This window comes from Schistocerca serialis, chromosome 1, assembly GCF_023864345.2.
Source record: "Schistocerca serialis cubense isolate TAMUIC-IGC-003099 chromosome 1, iqSchSeri2.2, whole genome shotgun sequence".
Taxonomy (NCBI): domain Eukaryota; kingdom Metazoa; phylum Arthropoda; class Insecta; order Orthoptera; family Acrididae; genus Schistocerca; species Schistocerca serialis.
This window is the reverse complement of record NC_064638.1, coordinates 1,052,203,320-1,052,222,257: the sequence shown is the minus strand read 5'-3', so window position 1 is coordinate 1,052,222,257 and position 18,938 is coordinate 1,052,203,320. Positions and strand designations below refer to the sequence as shown.

The window sequence follows — 18,938 nt, the reverse complement described above, 5'->3', positions numbered from 1 at the left end:
ACAATTCAACTTTGAAATTAGGTATATTAAAGGCAGTGACAACATAGTTGCGGATGCTCTCTCAAGGCTACCAGTATGAGGGGAAACAGAAATTTTTGATCAAAATGAAGAAAAACAGTTTAAAATGAGGTATATTAAAGGGGTCACAGATGAAAAAGTTGTTAGATCATTGTGTGATAAAATCAGGAGGAGCCAGAACCGTGATGCAAATTGAAATTAGTAAAGAGCTGTTTAGGGAAAAAGAACTATGAAAAATTAGACAAGTACTATAAGGCGGTTAAAGGTACTCTGTTTAGGAGACCTGATGAAGACTCGGACAATTGGAAACTATGCTGGCCTGAGAAGTAAGCTGAGAGGTTAATTAGGTATACTCATGAGAGCTATGGTCATTGTCGCATACAGAAGTGTATGCAGAAATTACAAGAAAACATATACTTCTACAATATGGCCAAGAAAGTTAGAAAGGAATTGACAACTTGTGATAAGTGCCAACGAGTCAAAGTAAGTAACAGAAAATGTCAAGGTGAAATGCAAAACATTATTCCTGCACAACCTGTAGACTTAGTTGCTGTTGATTTCTATGGGCCCCTTCCAAGGAGTAGGAGTGGCCACTGCTACATTTTTGTCATGGTGGATGTATTTTCTAAACTAATCAAGTTGTATCCTGTCAGAAAAGCCACAGGTAAAGAGATAGTTACAAAAGTTGTAAAAGACTATTTCTTAAACGTTGGGAAACCAAAAGCAATCTTGTCGGGTAACGGTTCTCAGTTTTTGTCAAAAGTTTGGAAAGCCTTTGTTGATAAATCGGGAATCAAACATGTTCAAATATCTGTATATAATCCGTTGTCAAACCCAGCTGAAAGGTATATGTGCGAGATTGGTCGTTTGTGTCATACATATTGCAGTCATAAACATCCTACATGGTACGACCATGTACGAGACTTTGAAGATGTTATGAACAGCTTGCAGCACACTTCCACAGGATTTTCACCTTATGAAATTAGGTTTCATCTAAAACCAGACAACATTATCACTGAACTCGTAGAATTTCCACCATGCACAATGATGACTATGCGTGAACGTGAAGCCATAGTCAAAGAAACCATGATAAAACAATGGGAAATTATAAAAAGACGACATGATGGCAAGATCAAAGCAACCAAGTTTAAAGTAGGAGATTATGGTTTAGTAAAATCACATGAGAAATAAACAATTCTAACTTCTGAAATAAAGAAATTCTTTGATATATACATGGGTCCATTCGAGATTGTAGAGCATCCACATCCAAATGCATACCGGTTGGTGTATCCTAAATCCAGGGAAGTTCTCAGGCTAATGAATACTGTTTCATTGAAATTGCATAAATAAAAGGGGTAAGACTATTCTGAGAAAGTTAAAAGGTGACTGAACATAAGTTTTTCACTGGAAATTATGAAATTTTATATATAAAAATTATCTAATTTTGTTACAGTTTTGTGCCCTTGGCTCTGGCTCTGAGCACTATGGGACTTAACATCTTAGGTCATCAGTCCCCTAGAACTTAGAACTACTTAAACCTAACTAACCTAAGGACATCACACACATCCATGCCCGAGGCAGGATTCGAACCTGCGACCGTAGCAGTCCCGCGGTTCCAGACTGCAGCGCCTAGAACCGCACAGCCACCGCGGCCGGCTGCTTTGTGCCCTTGAAAATGTTTATTATCTGTTTAATATGTATTCACTGTATGAAGTGCTTGCAATGAATTTTCTGTGTAATACGCTTCCCATGTTAGTTCTTGATATTTCTGTATGTTTATGCAATTTGATTGATATTTGATAATTTGTGTAATTTTAGCTTGTGTAACTTTCTCACACCACACTTGTTGAGACATCACTTAAAATGCAAGCCACTAATCAGCACTAAATCTGTCTTGCAACAATTTAATTTTTTTAATTTTTTTTAATCTCAAAGGCAGAGTCCTAATTACTACACACTTAAGTGCTTGAAATGTCCAACTGTACTAGGAGACAATCATTATTAGTAAACCACTTGAATTACTGTATATTTCTTTCTCAACCACTGCAAAAGCATAGGCAGTAATTTTTTAAATTTTGATAGATACATACCACTCCAAAACTTTCATCCATGATTCTATCTTTGCACTTTTACTGTGAATATGAACCCTTGTAACACACTGCCTGTAACTTTACTTTTGAAAACAATTTAATTTTTTTATCCTTGGAGTAATGTCTTTGTGATAAGACATTTTACACCCAATATGTTAATGCATTTGTATTACATGTTTATTGAATTTCTTATTATTTAAAGGATTTTTTTGGACCAGTTCATACCTGTGTAGTATTACTCAGACAGATTCTGTAAACTTCTCCCACTAGATAAACATTACCAGAAGGATAACTATGTATCCTAACCATGTAATTACATCTAAACATTATGTAACCAAAAGGTGATCTCTGTTAAACGTTACAGTCTTTCAATGGTTTAATGTGAAGTGCTGCAACATTATGGACTCTTCTAAGTGAAAATTGTGATTCTTCTTTTGTATTTCATTTACTCTAAGGTTAAAAATTATATGTTTTCCTTTACTTTGTATAACAATTTCAGTGTTAGCATAATTCAACAGAAATAGTACTATTAAAAATTTTAATTTATTTAAAATCATATTCTTGGCACTTCTATTATTCTGGTGTCAGAATTTTGTTCGCATTTTCATACTTACAAAATTCTTGGGGGGCTATTGTAATGGAACTGACAAACAGACATCATTTTGTTATACTATACACTATAGTCGTGTTAAAAAAGCTTTTGCTTAAGATAAGTTAGGTGTTGCGATCAATAATCTATATTGGAATTGTATGTTCTTTGTAGCTTATGACCGTGATCTTTGGTCTACAACGGTTTTCGGGCACTTGAGTGTTGGCTGCATTTGAATGTAGTTGTTTATCTAGTTTTGGCAATAAATATGTGTTTTTGTTACAAATAAACTGTGGAATACTGCATCATGATTTCGATAGTCCAGTGATAATTAAAAAACCTGCAGCTTTTTCTTGGACCCAGAGCAGCAAAGGAATCATCACCTAGACAACGAGAAGCCACATGGACAACACAGACTTAGCAGCATCAACAAAGGAGACATCATGGTCAGCTCTATTAAAGTACTATACAGCCATTAGCCACACCGTAACTGTGTCCTTTTGGAGATAACTTTTCCAGCTGAGTAGAGAGGGTTCATGACAAGTTGATGGGAGGAAGAGATCAAGACAGAGAGGGTGGAGAAGGGAATGTATGCAATATAGGTATTGATGCATACTCACATTCAGGCAAATTCATGAGGAAAAGGCTAGTATATAGATAATATTATGAAAAGGAAACTTGAAACTCACCATATGGCGGAGATGCTGAGTTGCAGTTAGGTACTGAGAGTGGGAAAGGAGGATATGGACAGAAGGTGGGAGGAGAAAGACATGGTCAGAGATAGAGACAGTCACAAATAAAGCTTTTGGCCAGTTGTGTTTGCGTGCGTGTGTGTGTGTGTGTGTGTGTGTGTGTGTGTGTGTGTGTGTGTGTGTGTGTCTATTGTTGATGAAGGCCTTACTGGCCAAAAGCTTTATTTGTGACAGTCTTTTTGTTGTGCCTATCTGCGACTCAGCATCTCCGTTATATGGCGAGCAGCAACTTTCCTTTTCATAATATTGTTACATTCCATCCTGGACTTTCTAGTATAGAGACAAAGAGAGAGAGATTCACCTGAGTGTGAATCAGATTTGATGCACAAACTCCTTGCCCTGGGAGGACCAACGTAGCGGGGTTTATATTGCTATAGCTCTAATATTTACGGACATATAGACATGCATGTTTTAAGCCCCTGCTGTATAGGCTGCAATGCATGACAAGTGTGTTATGTGGGAAAAGTATTAATCTGCCTTATCAAGCTGCTTTGCATTGCAGCCTACACATCAGGGGCACAAAATGGTTTTGCAGCCTCTGACATGTAAGCTGCCCAGCACAATGGGCATGTTGTGTTGTAGTAGTATCTGCTTTCTTTATCAGCGTCTGTGCATGGCAGTCCACACATCATGGGAAAAAAAGGTTCCCAAGCACAGGCATATAGGCTGTCCTGCCTGAGAACTGAATTGTGGGAGAAGTATCAACCTGCTTTATCAGTCACTTTGCAGTGGCTACACCTACAGATGGTCATACCTGGGGTGAAGGTTAAGATGGATAGAGGGGATGAATAAAGAGGGACACAGGAGGGGATGGATAGGGACAGAGGGGGGGGGGGCAGAGGGTATGAATAGGGAGAAAAAGGACAGGGAAGGGTGTAAAGGAAGGGATGGGGAAGAGGAGATGAACAGAGAGAGGGGGGCAGAGGAGATGGACAGAAAGGAGGGAAGGAAGACAATATGGGCTGAGAGGTGGGAGAAGGAGAAGTTCAGAGTGTGGGGAGGTGATACACAGAGGGGGCAGGAAGAGATGGACCAAGAGATGTATGCATTATATGTGACATACATGTACACAGGCAAAGCTTTGGGGAAAAGACTAGTGTATAATAAAACAGACTGTAAGTATGTATGTATGGGATCTCCTGCCAAACTCTGGACTGATTTCAACCTAATTTAACACACAAACAGCAAACTTAATTAATGTCAGCACTGTGGGGCTTATAACCTCAGTACGGGTGAAGACACAGGTAAAACTTGTTTTTATAGTCCCAGGCATATAGGCTCCACTGCATTACATACATGTTATTTAGGAATAGTATCAGCCTGCCTTATCGAAATGCTTCAATAGGGCAGCCTATAAGAACAGTTTTTTCCAGCTGCCCTGCATGACATGCGTGTTGTGCTGGAGTTGTACTGACCAACTTCATCAAACTTGCTTTGCATGGCAGCCAATACATCAGTGACAAAAACAATTGTTCTTAAGCTCATGTCATGAAGGCTGCTCATCATGACAGGTGTGTTGTGAGAATAGTATTGGCCTGCTTTATCAACATATTTTGCAGTGACTACATGTGCAGATAAGCACAGCTGGGGGGAGGCTGAGATAGATAGAGGTGAATATGGACAGATTGAAGAAGTAGGGGAAGGATGGGCAGAAAGAGGGGTGATGAGGACATGAACAGAGAACAGTAACAGGTATGGTCAGGCAGATGCAGGAAGTACATAATGATAGAGAAATGAGGAGGAAGAGGAGATGGGTGTAGAGGTGGGTGGAGAAGATGGACCAAGAGTGATGGGAGGAGAAGATTTGTGCAATATGGATATGAAGAGGTAGAGAAAGAGGAGGCTAGGGAGATTGGGTCAGATATGGATAGGATCAGTGGCTCAAAATGATGTGGAAAGAGTGATAGGGGCAGTAGATAGACATCCAAGTCACGAACTGATGAGGAGCTGCAACTTCCATCATCCAGAGTGCCTTCTGAGTCAAGGGTGCAGATATTGTCCATCTGTTCCTGTACACAGCCTTTGATGCTCCTGGACTTTCTCCTGTTGGCAGGCTGCAGTGTAATTCAGCATGACCACATACACTCCAGCTTACCTACCTCCCCTAATTGCTAGTGATTATGGGGAGTATGGACAACAATGCCAGTTTGGCAGAGCCAGTGAGCACGTGATGTTGCTGGGTGCTGATTCTCCTGCTGCCTCTACCGCCACAGTCGGGACAGCACACCAATCCCTGGCATTATCACACTGAGGCATAGCATGTGCCACATATGCTCCACCACCACTGCAAGTAGTCCATGAATACAACTGTGTATCTCTGAACAATAAATGTTTACTTTGTTAATGATGTTTCAGTAGCACGTTTTGGCATCAGAGAAGCCATCTCACACCCAGCCTCTGCTGACCAGGTCCAGGAGTGGTGGGCCATCTAGATGCTGACACTGATAGCCTACCACAATCCCACTACACAGCGTCCAAACCCACAGGCATTACAGCACTATTCGTAACTGAAAATGGAAATTATAGGCTCCACACTTGTAGGAATTTAAATTATATCTTCCCCTCTCCCTTGCTTCTTGGTAGGCCTGAAAAACAGGAACTGAACTTACAGAAGATGACAGTGTTGTAATTCTGCCAGGCATATCTTTGTATTAGTATACCAATTATGTACATGTCCAGCAAAGTCGCAAGGCATGGCATGAAAGAAAATATCTTCCAGTGCCAGGTCTCATGGCAAATCACCTGTGGAAGATGAGAGGTCTGCTGTGGACTGCCATGACCTCATTTGTCAACTAGTCAATGTCTACAGCATGATATTTGGTGTATCTATTGACAATGACCCTTAACTACATGATTTTCTACACTACATGATTTTCACCTGTAGTGCGATCTGGACTCAGTTGTTACCTGCTGACAATCTTTGGCTATCACACAGGCTTGCCTGCCTGCCTAATATGGGACTGTTTTTGTGCATCACTCAACTGACCATTGTGTTTTAAGTGAATAAACTGACAGCAGCTGAGTGCATCAAGAGCACAATTCATATCTGAATATTTCCCAACTGAACCTACAAACATTGTTCTCTATCACAGATGTGTGATTTATCCAACAAACTATCAGAGTACTGTTTTGATGAAGAGGTATTCGCCTCCAGAATCTAGTTTTCTGTACTTCCAGAAAAGTCATGAACTATTACTTTCTGTGATTTAACTAGAAACATGTTGTATTAATAAAATATTTGTTGTGAAGAAGAAGCCTTCCAATGGTGGTAAAATGAATTTTTTGGAGCTACAATCCATCTTGTGCTGTCTTGTCCGGCCATGTTGCTGTTTTGACCAGAATGGACCAGCAGTTTTTCAGGTTCCAGAAACAACAGTTGGAGCAGCAGCCCAAGCTCATACAGACTCTGAATGATCCAGAACAGATGCAATTCCTTTTGACAATCCTGGCTTTCCAGACATCCAATGAACTCAAGTAGACTGAGAAGTGTATCACTATTTTGCACTTCATTTCCAGGCAAGTTACTGTAAGTGCTTTCAGCTACAACCAGCCTTTCTTTTAGCTACAAACCCAAAAATGGTTCCTTTATCTGACCCAAAAGAGCTGTCTTTCATCACCAATCACTCACTTTATTTGAAAATTTTGTTAGAAAAATGCTTGTAGGGGCCACTTGTTTGGAGTTCCTTCATCATCATAAGGCTGCATCAGCCAAATATACATCATGGGTTACAGATCTACAAAACCTGCTTAGAAAATGCTTGTTATCATGTTCTTGTGGACTATCATGCACAGTATCACAATACATGATGTGGTGATTAGATTAGCATCAGGGAATGAAGTGTGGGCTCAAGTGCTCTTGCAGTCAGATACTGCATTAGCTGAAGTTTAGTGTATCACTAGGGCAGCTGAGATTTCTCAAGAAGCTTATGCTACCAAAATTCCACAGACTGAAATATCACAATTTTCATCTCAATTGGCAAATGTGGCACACCCTTGGCCATCTGATGGTGAAATTGTATAAATATCAGCAGTCCTGGTGGCAGTGGAGTGGCTTCAAATTCAGCAGATAGGAATTACACACAGTACCAAAACAGTTTTTCCATCCAGCCTTAATGAAATTTTTGCAGTCTGCTCAGTTGTCCTGATTGTTCTTCGACATACGATGGATTTATTTGCTCACCTCTTCATGATGTTCAGTAAGATCTTTCTAACAGGGTAATGTAGAAGATTTCCAGAATGAGATTTTCACTTTGCAGTGGAGTGTGCACTGATATGAAACTTTCTGGCATATTAAAACTGTGGGCCGGACCGAGACTCAAACTCGGTCTCTGTCGAGTCTCAGTCTGGCACACAGTTTTAATCTGCGAGAAAGTTTCATGTAGAAGATGTTTGTCAAAGCTGTCCGCACCTTTGACAGTCAAGTGCACTGGTGCAAATGAATGATATCACTGACCCAATCAATAGTTCAAGCTATACCCATTTTAATCTTTTTTGAACCGAGGGAATTGGTCTTGATTAAAATAATCAGCAGCTAAGCTGTGGACTTGTGCTCATCATGAAATTTAGATACTACATCAGGTACTTTTGGGATTAACATACAAGCAAGTAACAAGAACCCTTCCTGTCAGTGCAGTACCAGAAACCTCAGGGGAAAATATTTGTGTCCTGGCTTTGTGTTCCTGGGGTGTCCATTCATCCCATTTTACCCAGGGCAGTCCCATTTTTCTCCGAGTTCCACTGTCGCAAAAGTTGTTTGGGGATACTCAAATGGAGGAGGAGGAGATTAGTGTTGAATGTCCTGCTGATAATGAGGTCATCAGAGATGGTGCACAAGTTCGATTTAGGAGAGGATGGGGACGGAAATCGGCCATGCCCTTTCAAAGTAAACATCCAGGCATTTGCCTGAAGCCGTTTAGGGAAATTACAGAATTGTTGTCCTCCTGGATATGAGTCCAGTGCACTAACCACTGTGCCACCTCATTCAGTATGTTCAATGTTCTGCTTTTTTGTGACTCTGCATGGCTGAAATATTTTATGCTACAGGATGTTTGATTTACAATTTAGTGGCATTGCATAAGTATATACATTAGGAAGTGCCACTTATTAAATTTACTACAATCTTTGGTTATTTACTGTTAATGTTCTGCACTGTTGTTAGGACCGATTCATGTTCACTGTTTCACCATTCCAAAATGAAAGTGAAATTTTAACAACAAAATAAAAAGTGAGCTTACTTTTATCAATGGCAGTGAAAAAAAAACTTTAAAATGTATGTTTCACAAAAGAAACTTTTTAGTAGGACACAGCGGAAAGTCTGACATTATGAATCATATCACGATGAAGAAACATTGCATGAGTGTTCAAACAGAAAAGCATTTCTTGATAAAATACATAAGAGTTTAAAGTATGATGACAGCACAGCAGAATGATTGTAAAAAGTTATTTGGGATCATCTGAGTGCATGATACAAAGGTAAAGTTCTGTATCCATTAAATTTTGTCAATACAATTTGTGGCCCCTTTCTCCTTAATTGTAACAGTATTTTTTCTAAACTTTTACTGAAAAATGAAATGTACTTCCTATCTGTTCCACCTTTCAGTTTTCTATCCAACACTTGGTCCAAATAACTGCTCCCATAAACTCCTTCCATTCTGCTTTGAAACAATTCAGACTACTATTACATGTGCTGAAGTGGATCCTTCATATCTCCAATATGCTCCTTTTTTCCCCTCTGTGAATGGCTTCTAATTTTTTTCACCAGCATTACATTAAAAGGGTCAGCAGCACTGAAATTATTCAAAATCTGCCTAATTCCTTTCGATATATGTGTTCAACTTAAAGTACAATTAGATTGCTTAGAGTAATTAAAATTGCTGTCCCTGATTCCTTATAGCTTATGGGAACTACCCTTAGTTATTGTTTGCATACCATTTGACTGATATACATTTGTGGGTTTTTCAGAAATATGGTAAACACACAATTAATTGTGAACATATAGCCCACTCCATGTCCTAATGAATTACATTCAAAATTGGCAGGTGGTTAATATTTCTCTAAGATCAATCTTCCGGAAGCTTATTTTCAACTTCCTTTGTATGAGACTTTGAAAGCACCTATGCTATTAAATATTGGTTTTGGTTTCTATCAAAGAACTCAAGAGGAGCATATACCTAATCTCGAGCAAATATTTTCTGTTCTTTTGCCAGCCAGGATAAAGTGTAATTTGTCAGAATGCTCCTCCTTTCAGCCTTCAATTAACTATAAGGCATATATCCATTAAAAAATATGAAAAAAACTGTTAACATCCAAACTTATCAATTCCGCACTGCTTTCTTTTTATCCTCTTAATCGGTGATAACAGTCAATGACTGATATCTGACAGAATTCCTGCATGGACACCTTCATCATTCCTTCTTAGATCTGTTACAGCCTCTGGCAGTATAAAAAGAAGTAGCCACACCTTTTAAGGTGCGCTTCCCCAGCTAGGCACACACACTTGTATATATTCTTGGTTGTGTAATTGGCTCCATCACTGCCCAGCAAGGCTGCCAGCTGGTCCTAGTTGCCATTCCTCAAGGTACCAGAACCATATCCATTTACACCATCCAGGGCAAGCTCCAGATCCAAATTTACCACACTGGTGGGGCTGGGAGCAGTCTATCTCACCCACTTCAATGACCAATGATAGCAGACATGGGGTCCAGTTCCAGGACATACCAACCCTCCAGCTGTAGCCCATTATCCCTATGAATTTGTATCTGAGAGATAAGGAGAAGGCCCCCCAGTCACATTACTAGGTCTGATGTCAAAACCACAGCCTTCTCTAGAAGCATCAGGAAGCCAAAAGTCTGAGACACTGTGACCCCTGCCTCTTCAATACCACTCTTGTGAGTGGTTCCTGCACCAACAGCAGTATCAAAAGGTAGCACCCCTGGCTTTGCAGCAGAACTCACCTTAGCCTCTCCCACACTTACTGGGATGATTTGTACCCTATATGCTGATTCAAAGAGGGAAGGATCTTGTAAACCCAGTGAATGCATTGCTGAATGAAAAATAATTATGAAAATGTCTGTTGAGGTTGCCAGATGAATGTGGAAAGATACACCTGCTGGCATGAGGTCATATGGCATGTCACACACAGAGATTTAAGGGCTGCCCTGGGCACACACAACCTCACTTGTCAATGCAGAGGTTTATTGCAGCTGCTCCAGTGCAACTATCGACAAAAATCCTGTGCTCTGTGATTTTATTCTGGACTATGATATGGACTATATTAATACCTATAGTCACATTTGAATGGTCCACAGACTTGTCTTATGTGATTTTGTCCTAGACCATGATATGGACTATGTTAATAGTCAGCATTTGCCTGGTCTACAGACTTGTCTGCCTGCCTGCCAATGTGGTACTGTCTTCACCCATCATTCAACCAACAATTGTGTTTCCAGTGAATGAACCAATAGCATACAAGTGCACTGAGAGCATGGTTCATATCAGAGTGTTCTTCATTTGAACCTACAAACAGTGTTCTAAAACATGAATGTGTGAGTTTGCAACATATATTCAGAGAAGTATAATGACAATCAGGTATCCACCCCTCGAAGTAATTTGTTTTTTGTATTTTTACTTTCTGTGATTTGAATGTAAGTAAGTAACACTTAATAAAATGTGTTTTGTTGAAGGAGCAGACTTACAACAGGTTTATCATGAAAATACATCCACTGGCATGATTTTTAGGACTCAACTTCCCCATATGGAAACTAATGCACAACCTTTTCTCTGAGCTGTTCCTTATTGGTTTCCATATTGCAGTGACAGGTTTTGATTGGTTCATGGAGTTCAGACACTCATGACATGATCCCTTTTTGTTCTATTTAATTGCCCACTGGGAGTTTACTCTTGCTAATTGTAAGTTTGCAAGAGTCTCTGCAGACGGATTGCACTTGTATCTTTGGTGTGCATCTTCCCTGTCCCTCACTGCAGAGCAATATAGTTCACTTCCCCAGGGACAGACTGCCTCCAATAATAGTCTCAAAAATTTGCTGTGGATGCATCTGAAACATGAGTAGATTATATTTGTAATGACCTTGCCATGTGGCATCATCTGTATGTAAGGCTATGTACCATCTCTACTGACAGACACATCAAGATGAGTTTCAGGAAAATGTAAGCTTACTGCAGTGAGCAGCTTGGCATGTTCTGCACCACAAATGAATGTTGTCAATGGTATTTCCTGCTTCTATTGATACTGAAGCATTAACCTCAACAGTGGGATGTTTCACAAATGATGCAGATGAGGTTATGGATGATGGAGGCTTCATGAAATTAAGTAATTTCTTTGCTTCAATGTATTTTACATATTTTGTAGCTTTAATTTAATGAACTTTAATATCTTATGTGTAGACTGTACTCTCTCTTTTCCAAGCTTGATATTTACTGGGACAGTTAACATATGTTGGCACAGTTGTGCATCCTTAATTTGCTCATGAACTGGTTGGTCACAATTTCTGAAAGAAGTATGATCTTTACAGCCGAGTGCAGAATCGCCAAATCTTAGGTGCACAGCAGATTTGCATAAACAGATAATCATTTAAGCATTAGGATCTAATGTGATAACACTGGACTGCCAAATTAAATAGAATGATGAAACTGGGAATTTTTTGATGCTACCATTCACTCTCTTCATTATGTTCCCCATGTTCATAACTTATTCATCTGCACATTCTTTTTGTTTGTAGATAGGATCTTCATTTATCTATGTGATACCATCTAACTGTTAGAATTTACAGTTTTATACCATTAAGTTTCAATGGGATTTCTGCCAAGATTCTTAGATTTCACAAAAGTACCACTGCAGAGTCGCTTTACTGGTCCTAGGCCACTTGTAACATTATATAGGTCCTTTTGGGCCTATAGGGGAGGCATCTTATCAATGGTCCCCTCCCCCAATCAAGAAAGCAATTTAACAAACTGAGAATTCTATCATCAAGATACACATATTTGCTAATGAGACTTAAGATTAACAAAATAAACTTGCTTAAAAGGAACTGCAGAATTCATTCAGTGAATGGTAGACAATACTGTTCATATGTGTATACATTCAGTTTATCTATAAAAATTGTAAATCAGTAAAATATATTTGCAATTACAAAATCTGTTTATATACAGAAGACATAATACAAGCTTATTCATCTGATGAAGCCATCATTATTTGTCTTTCTCTTGTTTCTCCCAAAACAGACTGGTAAATGATAAGACATTTCTACCGGTAGGCCTTGGATTACATCACCCTCTTCTGTTAACCATTTATAACACTTAAAAATGAAATAAATCCATGAACTGTACGTATATTGTTGCTGGTGTGTGGTGTGTTGTCTTAAATGTTGTGTAAATTTCATTCTGGAGTTTCAAATATTATACAGTTTACTATTTTTTCCTTCTGACATGTTTCCACGTATTCTTCACAAAAGCATCACTAACAAAACTGTCTGGTTGCATACAATACCCTAGAATTCACAATGTAGCAATGATTGTGTTTATTTTGAAACTTCCTTACAGTTTAAAACTGTGTGCCAGACTGGGACTTGAGACCAGAACTTTGCTTTTCAAATGGAACAATTTTACAGACTGCACTATCCTGGAATATCTTACGCTCTGATCTCAAAGATTAAGTTCTGTCAATATATTTCTCTTATAATCCAAACATTACAAAAGTTTTCTGATTCATCTTGCTGCACTAGCACTATTCCCCTGGGAGAAAGGATAGTGCAAGTCCAGTAGCAAGATTGATACCATGAGAGCAGGATGTAAATCAAACCTGGATAGATCAGTCAGTAAAGGAATTTTCCATGATGAAAGACAAGGTGCTGAACTTGAGACCCAGTCTAGCACACAGTTTTATTCAGTCAGGAGGTTTTAAATCAGTGCACATAATCTTGCAGAGAGAGTGATTTAAATTCAAAACATTTCCTAGTCTTTGGCTAAGCTGTTTCCAAGTGATGTTTTTTCTTTCTCTGAGCTCTAGTCCAGCTCATCATGATGATCTCTCCATTGGCAAAAGATTCCGGAATAGTCCCCCATTCAGATCTCCGTGAGGGGACTGCCAAGGGGGAGGTTACCATGAGAAAAAGATTGAATAATCAACAAAAGGATAACGTTCTACGAGTCGGGGCGTGGAATTTCAGAAGCTTGAACGTGGTAGGGAAACTAGAAAATCTGAAAAGGGAACTGCAAAGGTTCAATCTAGATATAGTAGGGGTCAGTGAAGTGAAGTGGAAGGAAGACAAGGATTCCTGGTCAGATGAGTATCCAGTAATATCAACAGCAGCAGAAAATGGTATAACAGGTGTAGGATTCGTTATGAATAGGAAGGTAGGGCAGAGGGTGTGTTGCTGTGAACAGTTCAGTGACTGGGTTGTTCTAATCAGAATCGACAGCAGACCAACACCGACAACGATAGTTCAGGTATACATGCCGATGTCGCAAGCTGAAGATGAACAGATAGAGGAAGTGTATGAGGATATTAAAAGGGTAATGCAGTATGTAAAGGGGGACGAAAATCTAATAGTCATGGGCGACTGGAATGCAGTTGTAGGGGAAGGAGTACAAGAAAAGGTTACAAGAGAATATGTGCTTGGGACACGGAATGAAAGAGGAGAAAGACTAATTGAGTTCTGTAACAAGTTTCAGCTAGTAATAGCGAATACCCTGTTCAAGAATCACAAGAGGAGGAGGTATACTTGGAAAAGGCCAGGAGATACGGGAAGATTTCAATTAGATTACATCATGGTCAGACAGAGATTCCGAAATCAGATACTGGATTGTAAGGCATACCCAGGAGCAGATATAGACTCAGATCACAATATAGTAGTGATGAAGAGTAGGCTGAAGTTCAAGACATTAGTCGGGAAAAATCAATACACAAAGAAGTGGGATACAGAAGTACTAAGGAATGACGAGATATGTTTGAAGTTCTCAACGCTATAGATACAGCAATAAGGAATAGCGCAGTAGGCAGTACAGTTGAAGAGAAATGGACATCTCTAAAAAGAGCCATCACAGAAGTTGGGAAGGAAAACATAGGTACAAAGAAGGTAGCTGCGAAGAAACCATGCGTAACAGAAGAAATACTTCAGTTGATTGATGAAAGGAGGAAGTACAAACATGTTCCGGGAAAATCAGGAATACAGAAATACAAGCCACTGAGGAATGAAATAAATAGGAAGTGCAGGAAAGCTAAGACAAAATGGCTGCAGGAAAAATGTGAAGACATCGAAAAAGATACGATTGTCGGAAGGACAGACTCAGCATACAGGAAAGTCAAAACAACCTTTGGTGACATTAAAAGCAATGGTGGTAACATTAAGAGTGCAACGGGAATTCCACTGTTAAATGCAGAGGAGATAGCAGATAGGTGGAAAGAATACACTGAAAGCCTCTATGAGGGTGAAGATTTGTCTGATGTGATAGAAGAAGAAACAGGAGTCAATTTAGAAGAGATAGGGGATCCAGTATTAGAATCGGAATTTAAAAGAGCTTTGGAGGACTTACGGTCAAATGAGGCAGGAGGGATAGATAACATTCCATCAGAATTTCTAAAATCATTGGGGGAAGTGGCAACAAAACGACTATTCACGTTGGTGTGTAGAATATATGAGTCTGGCGATATACCATCTGACTTTCGGAAAAGCATCATCCACACAATTCCGAAGACGGCAAGAGCTGACAAGTGCGAGAATTATCGCACAATCAGCTTGACAGCTCATGCATCGAAGCTGCTTACAAGGATAATATACAGAAGAATGGAAGAGAAAATTGAGAATACGCTAGGTGACGATCAGTTTGGCTTTAGGAAAAGTAAAGGGACGAGAGAGGCAATTCTCACGTTACGGCTAATAATGGAAGCAAGGCTAAAGAAAAATCAAGACACTTTCATAGGATTTGTCGACCTGGAAAAAGCGTTCGACAATATAAAATGGTGCAAGCTGTTCGAGATTCTGAAAAAAGTAGGGGTAAGCTATAGGGAGAGACGGGTCATATACAATATTACAACAACCAAGAGGGAATAATAAGAGTGGACGATCAAGAACGAAGTGCTCGTATTAAGAAGGGTGTAAGACAAGGCTGTAGCCTTTCGCCCCTACTCTTCAATCTGTACATCGAGGAAGCAATGATGGAAATAAAAGAAAGGTTCAGGAGTGGAATTAAAATACAAGGTGAAAGGATATCAATGATATGATTCGCTGATGACATTGCTATCCTGAGTGAAAGTGAAGAAGAATTAAATGATCTGCTGAACGGAATGAACATTCTAATGAGTACACAGTATGGTTTGAGAGTAAATTGGAGAAAGACAAAGGTAATGAGAAGTAGTAGAAATGAGAATGGCGAGAAACTTAACATCAGGATTGATGGTCACGAAGTCAATGAAGTTAAGGAATTCCGCTACCTAGGCAGTAAAATAACCAATGACGGATGGAGCAAGGAGGACATCAAAAGCAGACTCGCTATGGCAAAAAAGTCATTTCTAGCCAAGAGAAGTCTACTAATGTCAAATACCGGCCTTAATTTGAGGAAGAAATTTCTGAGGATGTACGTCTGGAGTACAGCATTGTATGGTAGTGAAACATGGACGGTGGGAAAACCGGAACAGAAGAGAATCGAAGCATTTGAGATGTGGTGCTATAGGCGAATGTTGAAAATTAGGTGGACTGATAAGGTAAGGAATGAGGAGGTTCTACGCAGAATCGGAGAGGAAAGGAATATGTGGAAAACACTGATAAGGAGAAGGGACAGGATGATAGGACATCTGCTAAGACATGAGGGAATGACTTCCATGGTACTAGAAGGAGCTGTAGAGGGCAAAAACTGTAGAAGAAGACAGAGATTGGAATATGTCAAGCAAATAATGGAGGAAGTAGGTTGCAAGTGCTACTCTGAGATCTGAGATGAAGAGGTTAGCACAGGAAAGGAATTCGTGGCGGGCCACATCAAACCAGTCAGTAGAATGATTTAAAAAAAATAAAAAATAAAAAAAAAGTCCAGCACTGTATCAAGAGTATTTCAGTGAATTTTTTAATGTGGGCAAGAATCTAGAGTTGAAGATATGAGGGTGAGCTGTGAATTGCACCTAGAAGCCCACTTGGTAAGATTGCTGACAGAAAAAGGCAAAGTTTTTGGTTGGGAATACAGGACGACACAAAATTTAAACTGTCAGGAAATTTCACAACGCATCAGCTCTTTACCCACAGGAATGACCACCATAAAACTGTGGCTAACTGCCAACACCTAATTGCTGAACATGCTGCACACGACAACATTAATGACATTGTTAGCTCTTTCCATACCCATACCATTCAGCTGCTCCTCTCCAGCACCAGCTCTTCTGGACTACGTAAGCAGAAACTTTCCCTCACTCTCACAATTACCCTGGAATAATTTTCTGAGAAAGACCTTCCTAGTTCCAATCCCTTCGATCCATCCACATCCATGTCATTTTTATCCATGATCCTAGAACCAGTTGCTCTGGACTGAATAGACTGGAAATGTGCTCCTAACATATCCTCCATTTTCATATTTGCCAGGCCTAAAGCCCTACTCTCCTTATATTCCCATCTCCATACCCTTAGCCTCACTTTACATCTCTTGTTGTTTTCTACATCACTCCTCCCCTGGTAAAATCTTGATATCTCTTTTTTTTTTTTCCTCTACATTTTCCCCGCCATTTCACATCCTCTTCCTTTCTTGTCACATTTTCAGTCCTCATTTTGCTTGGTAAGTTGAGAGCTACTTTCCTTCCTCTCTATGTGGCTGCTACAATCTCTCTATCTCCTCCTTGCCCCACGAATTTTACCCATTTACCTCCACATTTTTTAAACCACACAACAGTTCATAAACAGACAATGATGCTGAATGTGGATGTGTTTTATCACTGTATGTAGGAGAGTGCACTTGAACCACAGAAAATGCAGTATCTCAAAAGAAGTGTGTGTCTATCTGGCATGCAACAATCATCTACAGGTGAGTGTGTTACTTCTTCTCATTCAATTTTATTCACAGTTGATTTCAACAGAGACTGCACCATTAAGTTAATCAATATATTGAATACAGCTGTGTGTTTCCTGTAGAAGTAATGAATATGATGAGTATTGCCAAAAAGTTTGACAGTGCTCAAACACTGGTACAATGCAGAATGCACATTACATCCTGTCAGTAGGTCACTTCCATCACTGTCAGAGATCAAGAAACCCAGCAGCAATGGACAGAGGTGAATGAAAGTATAGAGAGCTTAAAAAGTTCTAGCAGAACTATTTTAGTAACATGTTTGAATGTTTTTTCTCAGCAATGGCTGGAAGCAATCTGCCAGACTGTGGAAAAGCATTGGCATTGTTTTAAAGTTCTCTCTGTTTTATTCAAAAATGAGTTCTTATACAATGTTAAATAATTTAAATATTTTCTTTGTACCTCAACAAACAGGGAAACAATTTCTTCTTTGAAAACAATTTTTCCTTCAACACACTCACTATTATCAAAAAGGGGCCTGAAAAGTGAAACAATGTGTTCAGGACACATTGCTGATAGGATCTGAAACAAAGAATAACGAAAACAAAATTTGTTAGTTGAATACAGTTGTGATTTTTACAGTAAAATAAATTTAAGCAACACAGCGAAAGAATGAAATGAATTAACAAATTAGCAGAGGTTTGGCAGACAGTTACAAAACGTTCACCACATTTTCCTAAATCACAATATTTGGCTAACTCTGAAGTTACTGTTATTCTGCTACTAAGTAAAACTGTCATTGGTTTGAACACCACAATGCTTTTACTAGGCATGCTCCAAATGAATGTGGTATGCCATTGCCTTCCTCTGAACACTGAACTAACTTACTTGTCCAGCTATAGGGGCAACACAGTTTAACATGGACTCTGAACCATAGTGCAACAGGCATTTTTCACACTGATGAAAACTGCCAAAGGTGAAAGAAGTGATAAATTATAAATAAAAATTGTAGGACCAACTGGGGTTGCAGCTCAAGACATACGGATCTGTAGTCTAGTGCTTTTCCACTCAACCACCAAGTCTTACTGATATTCAGCAAAACATTGTGACACCTTGGAAATGAGGCTCTTGACTGAAATTCTCTTCATCAGTCGTGGTCAGAACATTGTTGTGTGTAGCAAAGGTTTCTATACAACTGAATGTCACGCTCAGGCAACCTGTCAGCAATGAATCTAGCTCATTCTTCCAAAGTTAATAACTGCATTAATAATTTCCTGCTGATTTACTTCACTGAAATGCTACAAACTGCATATTTTAAATTTCCAACCTAATAAAGGTATTGCCTTATAATAACAAATCTGCTTTATTAATTTTTATTTATTGTACTGTGTAAACGAATGATTCCCTTTGCTTACATGATGGTGAATGTGCTGCTTTATTTAATCTTTTTGTTTCTTTTTAAAATATGTTTTAGATTAACTGATGTTG

At 39.2% G+C, this 18,938-nt stretch overlaps 1 protein-coding gene across 2 annotated transcripts in view; it reads right to left on the bottom strand.

Annotated features, from left to right (window-relative positions):
* LOC126415219 (uncharacterized) overlaps positions 1-18,938 on the bottom strand; it is a 189,393-nt gene that overhangs the window by 116,497 nt on the left and 53,958 nt on the right. For both annotated transcript variants that reach the window (XM_050083415.1, XM_050083414.1), the window contains exon 3: positions 17,913-18,032. In XM_050083415.1, the coding sequence (XP_049939372.1) occupies positions 17,913-18,032 (120 nt within the window). The remainder of the gene's footprint in view (positions 1-17,912; positions 18,033-18,938) is intronic.